Genomic DNA, 9,244 nt, shown 5'->3' with positions numbered 1-9,244 from the left:
CCTACGAGCGCATCTTCTTCATCGCGCTGGAGCTGATCGTGTGCGCCATCCACCCCATCCCCGGGCAGTACCTGTTCACCTGGACGGCGCGCCTGGCCTTCACCTACGCCGCCTCGGTGGCCGACGCCGACGTGGACATCATCCTGTCCATCCCCATGTTCCTGCGGCTCTACCTGATCGGCCGCGTGATGCTCCTGCACAGCAAACTCTTCACCGACGCCTCGTCCCGCAGCATCGGCGCCCTCAACAAGATCAACTTCAACACCCGCTTCGTCATGAAGACCCTCATGACCATCTGCCCCGGCACCGTGCTGCTGGTGTTCAGCATCTCCTCCTGGATCATCGCCGCCTGGACCGTCCGCGTCTGCGAGAGGTGCGGGGACAGCTCCTGGGGGGCGGCGCGGGGTTGGGGGGCGGCTGAGGAGGCACCGGGTGCACCCCGGGGGGATGTTGAGGGGTGGGGAGAGACCCCCACAGTCCTGGCAGACCCCTCTGGTGGGGCTTTTGGGGTTTGTCAAACCAAATCCCCCTCGTGGGGGGTGGGACAGGAGCTTTCCCGAGCGCCTCCGTGTCCCCCCGGGATGGGGCAGCTCCTTGTCCCTGGGGTGCTGGTGGGGCTGGGGGTGTCCCAGAGGGGACCGAGGAGCTGGGGGTGTCCCAAAATTGGGTCCTGCAGAGGGGTCTGAGGCAGTGGGGGTCTCACTGAGGGGTCTGAGGAGCTGGGGGTGTGCAGGGGACCAAAATTTGGGGTTCCACAAGGAAGGTCTGAGAACCTGGGGGTGTCACAGAGGAGACCAAAGAGCTGGGGGTGTCAAGGGGACCAAAATTTGGGGGTCCCACAGGGAGAACCGAAGAGCTGGGGGTGCCCAGGGGACCAAAATTTGGGGGTCCCACAGAGAGAACTGAAGAGCTGGCGGTGCCAAGGGGACCAAAATTGGGGGTCCCTCAGAGAGGACCAAAAGTTGGGGGTCCCACAGAGAGAACCGAAGAGCTGGGGGTGTCCAGGGGACCAAAACTGGGGGTCCCTCAGAGAGGACCAAAAGTTGGGGGTCCCCCAGAGGGGTTTGAGGAGCTGAAGGTGCCACGGGGGCCAAAACTTGGGGGTCCCGCAGAGAGAACGGAAGAGCTGGGGGTGCCCAGGGGACCAAGATTTGGGGGTCCCACAGGGAGAACCAAAGAGCTAGGGGTGTCCAGGGGACCAAAACTGGGGGTCCCTCAGAGAGGACCAAAAGTTGGGGGTCCCCCAGAGGGGTTTGAGGAGCTGAAGGTGCCACGGGGGCCAAAACTTGGGGGTCCCGCAGAGAGAACGGAAGAGCTGGGGGTGCCCAGGGGACCAAGATTTGGGGGTCCCACAGGGAGAACCAAAGAGCTAGGGGTGTCCAGGGGACCAAAACTGGGGGTCCCTCAGAGAGGACCAAAAGTTGGGGGTCCCCCAGAGGGGTTTGAGGAGCTGAAGGTGCCACGGGGGCCAAAACTTGGGGGTCCCGCAGAGAGAACGGAAGAGCTGGGGGTGCCCAGGGGACCAAGATTTGGGGGTCCCACAGGGAGAACCAAAGAGCTAGGGGTGTCCAGGGGACCAAAACTGGGGGTCCCTCAGAGAGGACCAAAAGTTGGGGGTCCCCCAGAGGGGTTTGAGGAGCTGAAGGTGCCACGGGGGCCAAAACTTGGGGGTCCCGCAGAGAGAACGGAAGAGCTGGGGGTGCCCAGGGGACCAAGATTTGGGGGTCCCACAGGGAGAACCAAAGAGCTAGGGGTGTCCAGGGGACCAAAACTGGGGGTCCCTCAGAGAGGACCAAAAGTTGGGGGTCCCCCAGAGGGGTTTGAGGAGCTGAAGGTGCCACGGGGGCCAAAACTTGGGGGTCCCGCAGAGAGAACGGAAGAGCTGGGGGTGCCCAGGGGACCAAGATTTGGGGGTCCCACAGGGAGAACCAAAGAGCTAGGGGTGTCCAGGGGACCAAAACTGGGGGTCCCTCAGAGAGGACCAAAAGTTGGGGGTCCCCCAGAGGGGTTTGAGGAGCTGAAGGTGCCACGGGGGCCAAAACTTGGGGGTCCCGCAGAGAGAACGGAAGAGCTGGGGGTGCCCAGGGGACCAAGATTTGGGGGTCCCACAGGGAGAACCAAAGAGCTAGGGGTGTCCAGGGGACCAAAACTGGGGGTCCCTCAGAGAGGACCAAAAGTTGGGGGTCCCCCAGAGGGGTTTGAGGAGCTGAAGGTGCCACGGGGGCCAAAACTTGGGGGTCCCGCAGAGAGAACGGAAGAGCTGGGGGTGCCCAGGGGACCAAGATTTGGGGGTCCCACAGGGAGAACCAAAGAGCTAGGGGTGTCCAGGGGACCAAAACTGGGGGTCCCTCAGAGAGAACCAAAAGTTGGGGGTCCCCCAGAGGGGTTTGAGGAGCTGAAGGTGCCAAGGGGACCAAAAATTGGGGGTCCCGCAGAGAGAACCGAAGAGCTGGAGGTGTCAAGGTGACCAAAATTGGGGGTTCCACAGAGAGGACCAAAATTTGGGGGTCCCGCAGGGAGAACCGAAGAGCTGGGGGTGTCCAGGGGACCAAAATTGGGGGTCCCGCAGAGAGAACCGAAAGGCTGGAGGTGCCAAGGTGACCAAAATTGGGGGTCCCGCAGAGGGGACCAAAAGTTGGGGGTCCCACAAGAGAGAACGGAAGAGCTGGGGGTGCCAAGGGGACCAAAAATTTGGGGTCTCACAGAGAGAACCGAAAGGCTGGAGGTGCCAAGGTGACCAAAACTGGGGGTCCCGCAGAGGGGACCAAAAGTTGGGGGTCCCACAAGAGAGAACGGAAGAGCTGGGGGTGCCAAGGGGACCAAAAATTTGGGGTCTCACAGAGAGAACCGAAAGGCTGGAGGTGCCAAGGTGACCAAAACTGGGGGTCCCGCAGAGGGGACCAAAAGTTGGGGGTCCCACAGAGAGAATGGAAAAGCTGGGGGTGCCAAGGGGACCAAAAATTTGGGGTCTCACAGAGAGAACCGAAAGGCTGGAGGTGTTCCCACTGGGAACCTCAGCAGCTGCTCCTGTTCCCACCCCCAGCTGGAGTTTGGGGATTTCCGTGGTGCCTTTTGGGGGATTTTCGGAAGGGTTCTGGAAGGGGAAACCTCACAAGGAGCTGCTGGGTCCTGCTCGCTTTTTGGGAGTCTCCAAAGGGGGTTTTTTGGTGGTGGTGGTGGTGCTGTTGGTTGTGGACCAAAATTGGGGGTCCCTCAGAGGGGACCGAAATTGGGGGTCCCTCAGAGGGGTCTGAGGCAGTGGGGGTCTCACTGAGGGGACCGAAAAGCTGAAGGTGCCAAGGGGACCAAAACTGGGGGTCCCTCAGAGAGGACCAAAAGTTGGGGGTCCCCCAGAGAGGTTTGAGGAGCTGAAAGTGCCAAGAGGACCAAAAATTGGGGGTCCCACAGAGCGGCCTGAGGAGGCAGCGGGGGCGTTTTCCCCTTTTTGACCCCATTTTCCTACTTCCCATCCCATTTTCCCCTTTCCCCATCCCATTTCCCTGTCTCCCAATTTTCCCGTTCCCCACCCCATTTTCTCTTTTTTAACCCCATTTTCCCCTTTTTGACCCCGTTTTCCCCTTTTGGACCCCATTTTCCTGGTTCCCATCCCATTTTCCCCTTTTTGACCCCGTTTTCCCTTTTTTGACCCCGTTTTCCCCTTTTTGACCCCATTTTCCCATCTCCCACCCCATTTTCCCTACTCCCCATCCCATTTCCCCGTCTCCCAATTTTCCCTTTCCCACACCATTTTCCCTTTTCTGATCCCATTTCCCGCCTTTTTGACCCCATTTCCCTGCTTCCCATCCCATTTCCCCTTTCCCCACCCCATTTCCCCTTTCCCCACCCCATTTTCCCTTTTTTGACCCCGTTTTCCCCTTTTTGACCCCATTTTCCCCTTTTTAACCTCGTTTCCCCCCTTTTTGACCCCATTTCCCTGCTTCCCACCCCATTTTCCCTTTCCCCACCCCATTTTCCCTTTTTTAACCCCATTCCCCCCCATTTTTAACCCCATTTCCCTGCTTCCCATCCCATTTCCCTTTTCCCCACCCCATTTTCCCTTTTTTAACCCCATTTCCCCCCCTTTTGACCCCCTTTCCCTGCTTCCCACCCCATTTCCCCTTTCCCCACCCCATTTTCCCTTTTTTGACCCCGTTTTCCCCTTTTTGACCCCATTTTCCCCTTTTTAACCTCGTTTCCCCCCTTTTTGACCCCATTTCCCTGCTTCCCACCCCATTTTCCCTTTCCCCACCCCATTTTCCCTTTTTTAACCCCATTCCCCCCCATTTTTAACCCCATTTCCCTGCTTCCCATCCCATTTCCCTTTTCCCCACCCCATTTTCCCTTTTTTAACCCCATTTCCCCCCCTTTTGACCCCCTTTCCCTGCTTCCCACCCCATTTCCCCTGGAAATGTCCCCGTGGCTGTCACCTCCCACCCCCACCCCGGGGTGTCCCCAACACGTCCCCGCCGTGTCCCTCGGTGCCGGGTGAGGTTCCAAGCCCAAAGCGGGTTGGGATGCAGCAATCCTAAATTCCTGGCGCTTGAGAGCCGCCCCTGCCGCCCCGGCTTGCTCCTGTGTCCCCCTTCCCTTTCCCACCCCATTTTCCCGTTCCGCATCCCATTTTCCCCTTTTTGACTCCATTTTCCCATCTCCCACCCCATTTTCCCCTTTTTGACCCCGTTTTCCCCTTTTTGACCCCATTTTCCTACTTCCCATCCCATTTTCCCCTTTTTGACTCCATTTTCCCATCTCCCACCCCATTTTCCCCTTTTTGACCCCGTTTTCCCCTTTTGGACCCCATTTTCCTGGTTCCCATCCCATTTTCCCTTTTTTGACCCCATTTTCCCTTTTTGACCCCGTTTTCCCCTTTTTGACCCCATTTTCCTACTTCCCATCCCATTTTCCCCTTTCCCCATCCCATTTCCCTGTCTCCCAATTTTCCCGTTCCCCACCCCATTTTCTCTTTTTTAGGTTCCCATCCCATTTTCCCCTTTTTGACCCCGTTTTCCCTTTTTTGACCCCGTTTTCCCCTTTTTGACCCCATTTTCCCATCTCCCACCCCATTTTCCCTACTCCCCATCCCATTTCCCCGTCTCACAATTTTCCCTTTCCCACCCCATTTTCCCTTTTTGAACCCCATTTCCCCCCTTTTTGACCCCATTTCCCTGCTTCCCACCCCATTTCCCCTTTCCCCACCCCATTTCCCCTTTCCCCACCCCATTTCCCCTTTCCCCACCCCATTTCCCCTTTCCCCACCCCATTTTCCCTTTTTTGACCCCGTTTTCCCCTTTTTGACCCCATTTTCCCCTTTTTAACCTCGTTTCCCCCCTTTTTGACCCCATTTCCCTGCTTCCCACCCCATTTTCCCTTTCCCCACCCCATTTTCCCTTTTTTAACCCCATTCCCCCCCATTTTTAACCCCATTTCCCTGCTTCCCATCCCATTTCCCTTTTCCCCACCCCATTTTCCCTTTTTTAACCCCATTTCCCCCCCTTTTGACCCCCTTTCCCTGCTTCCCACCCCATTTCCCCTTTCCCCACCCCATTTTCCCTTTTTTGACCCCGTTTTCCCCTTTTTGACCCCATTTTCCCCTTTTTAACCTCGTTTCCCCCCTTTTTGACCCCATTTCCCTGCTTCCCACCCCATTTTCCCTTTCCCCACCCCATTTTCCCTTTTTTAACCCCATTCCCCCCCATTTTTAACCCCATTTCCCTGCTTCCCATCCCATTTCCCTTTTCCCCACCCCATTTTCCCTTTTTTAACCCCATTTCCCCCCCTTTTGACCCCCTTTCCCTGCTTCCCACCCCATTTCCCCTTTCCCCACCCCATTTTCCCTTTTTTGACCCCGTTTTCCCCTTTTTGACCCCATTTTCCCCTTTTTAACCTCGTTTCCCCCCTTTTTGACCCCATTTCCCTGCTTCCCACCCCATTTTCCCTTTCCCCACCCCATTTTCCCTTTTTTAACCCCATTCCCCCCCATTTTTAACCCCATTTCCCTGCTTCCCATCCCATTTCCCTTTTCCCCACCCCATTTTCCCTTTTTTAACCCCATTTCCCCCCCTTTTGACCCCCTTTCCCTGCTTCCCACCCCATTTCCCCTTTCCCCACCCCATTTTCCCTTTTTTGACCCCGTTTTCCCCTTTTTGACCCCATTTTCCCCTTTTTAACCTCGTTTCCCCCCTTTTTGACCCCATTTCCCTGCTTCCCACCCCATTTTCCCTTTCCCCACCCCATTTTCCCTTTTTTAACCCCATTCCCCCCCATTTTTAACCCCATTTCCCTGCTTCCCATCCCATTTCCCTTTTCCCCACCCCATTTTCCCTTTTTTAACCCCATTTCCCCCCCTTTTGACCCCCTTTCCCTGCTTCCCACCCCATTTCCCCTTTCCCCACCCCATTTTCCCTTTTTTGACCCCGTTTTCCCCTTTTTGACCCCATTTTCCCCTTTTTAACCTCGTTTCCCCCCTTTTTGACCCCATTTCCCTGCTTCCCACCCCATTTTCCCTTTCCCCACCCCATTTTCCCTTTTTTAACCCCATTCCCCCCCATTTTTAACCCCATTTCCCTGCTTCCCATCCCATTTCCCTTTTCCCCACCCCATTTTCCCTTTTTTAACCCCATTTCCCCCCCTTTTGACCCCCTTTCCCTGCTTCCCCAAAACCTCCCCCCCACCAAAAAACCCCCCCCGTTCTTGTCTCCATCCGTGGCTAATTCCTGGGATTTGGTGCGTTTTCCAGGTGAAAAATGCTGCTGCCAACGTACTCAGGGAAACGTGGCTCATCTACAAACACACCAAGCTGGTGAAGAAGATCGACCATGCCAAAGTTCGGAAACACCAGCGTAAGTTCCTCCAAGCCATCCATCAGTAAGTGCCAAAGCTTTTCCTGCTTCCTACCAGCAACCCCGCGCCGAGGTTGTTGTTCCCGGCGGGAATGCTCGGGGTGGAGTCCCCGTCCTCGTCCCTCCCCCCCCGGGTGGGAGCCAGGTGGTCCCGGTGTGGTGGCCTGGTCACTTGTTGGCTGTCGGTGTCACCGTGCCGGCCGTCTCTGCTGCTGTCGTGTTCTTCTGGCCTTGTTCTCTGTCCCCTTCTTGTCCCCATTCCTTGGCCCTTGTCCCTCATTCCCACTGTCCTGCTCCCCTGTCCTTGTCCTCTATCCCATTCTTGTCCCCTGTCCCTGTCCCCATTCCTTGTCCCCTGTCCTCATCCTCTATCCTGTTCTTGTCCCCTGTCCCTGTCCTGTCCCCATTCCTTGGCCCCATTCCTTGGCCCCTGTCCTTGTCCTCTGTCCCGTTCTTGGTCCCTGTCCCCATTCCTTGTCCTCTGTCCTCATCCTCTATCCTATTCTTGTCCCCTGTCCCTGTCCTGTCCCCATTCCTTGTCCCTTGTCCCTCATTCCCACTGTCCTGCTCCCCTGTCCTCGTCCTCTATTCCGTTCTTGTCCCCATTCCTTGTCCCCATTCCTTGTCCCCATTCCCTGTCCCCATTCCTTGTCCCCTGTCCTCGTCCTCTATCCCATTCTTGTCCCCTATCCCTGTCCCCATTCCTCGTCCCCTGTCCTTGTCCTTTGTCCTCTATCCCATTCTTGTCCCCTGTCCTTGGCTCCATTCCTTGTCCTCTATCCCATTCTTGTCCCCATTCCTTGTCCCCATTCCCTGTCCCTGTCCCCATTCCTTGTCCCCTGTCCTCATCCTCTATCCCGTTCTTGTCCCCATTCCTTGTCCCCTGTCCTCACCCTCTATCCCATTCTTGTCCCTATTCCTTGTCCCCATTCCCTGTCCTTGTCCCCATTCCTTGTCCCCGTCCTTGTCCTTTGTCCTCTATTCTATTCTTGTCCCCATTCCTTGTCCCGAATCCCTGTCCCCATTCCTTGTCCCCTGTCCTCACCCTCTATCCCATTCTTGTCCCCATTCCCTGTCCCTGTCCCCATTCCTTGTCCCCTGTCCTTGTCCTCTGTCCTCTATCCCGTTCTTGTCCCCATTCCTTGTCCCCTGTCCTCATCCTCTATCCCATTCCCTGTCCTTGTCCCCTGTCCTTGTCCCCATTCCTTGTCCCCTGTCCTCACCCTCTATCCCGTTCTTCTCCCCATTCCTTGTTCCCCTGTCCATCATTCCCACTGTCCCACTGCCCTGTCCTTGTCCCCTGTCCCATTCTTGTGCCCTGTCCTTTTTTTCCATCCCCACTGGCCCCATCCCCACTGGCCCCATCCCCTGTTCCATCCCAGTCCTCCTGTCCCATTCCCATCCCCCATCCCCCATCCTGTCCTTGTCCCCTGTCCTTGTCCTCCATCCCCTGTCCCATCCCCATCCCCCTCCCCTCTCCCTGCCCTTCTCCCCCACCTCTGCCATCCCCTGTCCCCGTGGGACCCTCTCCCACCCCAATCCCACCGCGGTTAATTGCCTGTCCCCAATTAACAACCTTTGACCTCACTGTGACCGCATCCCTCATCCTGGGGGGAGCAGAACCGCGGGGCCGTCACCCCCCTGCTACCTCCGGCTTTGGGGTGGGCTGTGGGGTGTGACCAGGCCGGGGCTGGCAGGGACAGGGGGGGTCCTTTTGGGGTGGGGGTGGTGGCGCTGCTCCGCTGGCCCCTCGGGATTAAACCTTTGTTTTGTCTCTGTTCCGCCCCAAACCTGCAGAGCTCAGAAGTAAGTGCCCCCCTCCCTGCCCTCCTCCCCCCAGCTTTGCATGGGCTCTGGCTGCCAAATTTTGGGGGTGGGGGACACCCCATAACTCAGGGGGACACCCCAAAACTCAGGGGGACCCCCCAAAACTCGGTGTGACCCCCCCACCACTCGGTGTGACCCGCCCCACCCCCGGGGGCTGTTTTGGGGTGGAGAGGCTGCGCTTGCTTGGAGGGGTTGCACGTTTGGGGTCAGGGGCTGCATGGGCGAGGCCAGGGGGGGTTTGTGGCGGGGTGACAACACTCACAGGGCTGTCCCCAACCCTGTGGCCGTCCCCACAGGCTGAGGAGTGTGAAGATGGAGCAGCGCAAGCTCAACGACCAGGCCAACACCTTGGTGGACCTGGCCAAGGTGAGCCCGGCTGGGGACGCTTTGCAGCCACCCCATTTTTGTGGGGACAGATCCATCCCTGACCCCCCTAAATCTGAGCATTCCCCGCCTCCCCCAGACCCAGAACGTGATGTACGACATGGTGTCGGAGCTGCAGGAGCGCCACGAGGACCTGGAGAAGCGGCTGGGAGCGCTGGAGAGCAAACTGGAGGCGCTGGGGCTGAGCCTGCTGG

General features: G+C 57.6%; 1 protein-coding gene across 1 annotated transcript; it reads left to right on the top strand.

The window, feature by feature from the left end:
• Nucleotides 1-2: 2 nt before the first annotated feature.
• Nucleotides 3-9,243, top strand: LOC103617284 (small conductance calcium-activated potassium channel protein 2; the record flags this gene model as incomplete). The annotated part of the gene is made up of 5 exons (XM_017736653.1): nt 3-680; nt 6,659-6,864; nt 8,637-8,645; nt 8,963-9,032; nt 9,130-9,243. Coding segments are annotated over 5 exons (1,077 nt in total), but the record flags the coding sequence as incomplete, so codon positions are not given.
• Between the last annotated feature and the right edge of the window lies 1 nt (nt 9,244).

The sequence above is a fragment of the Corvus brachyrhynchos genome, unplaced genomic scaffold, assembly GCF_000691975.1.
Source record: "Corvus brachyrhynchos isolate BGI_N302 unplaced genomic scaffold, ASM69197v1 scaffold446, whole genome shotgun sequence".
Classification (NCBI taxonomy): domain Eukaryota; kingdom Metazoa; phylum Chordata; class Aves; order Passeriformes; family Corvidae; genus Corvus; species Corvus brachyrhynchos.
The sequence above is the reverse complement of the archived record's forward strand: the minus strand, read 5'-3'. Positions and strand labels throughout refer to the sequence as shown.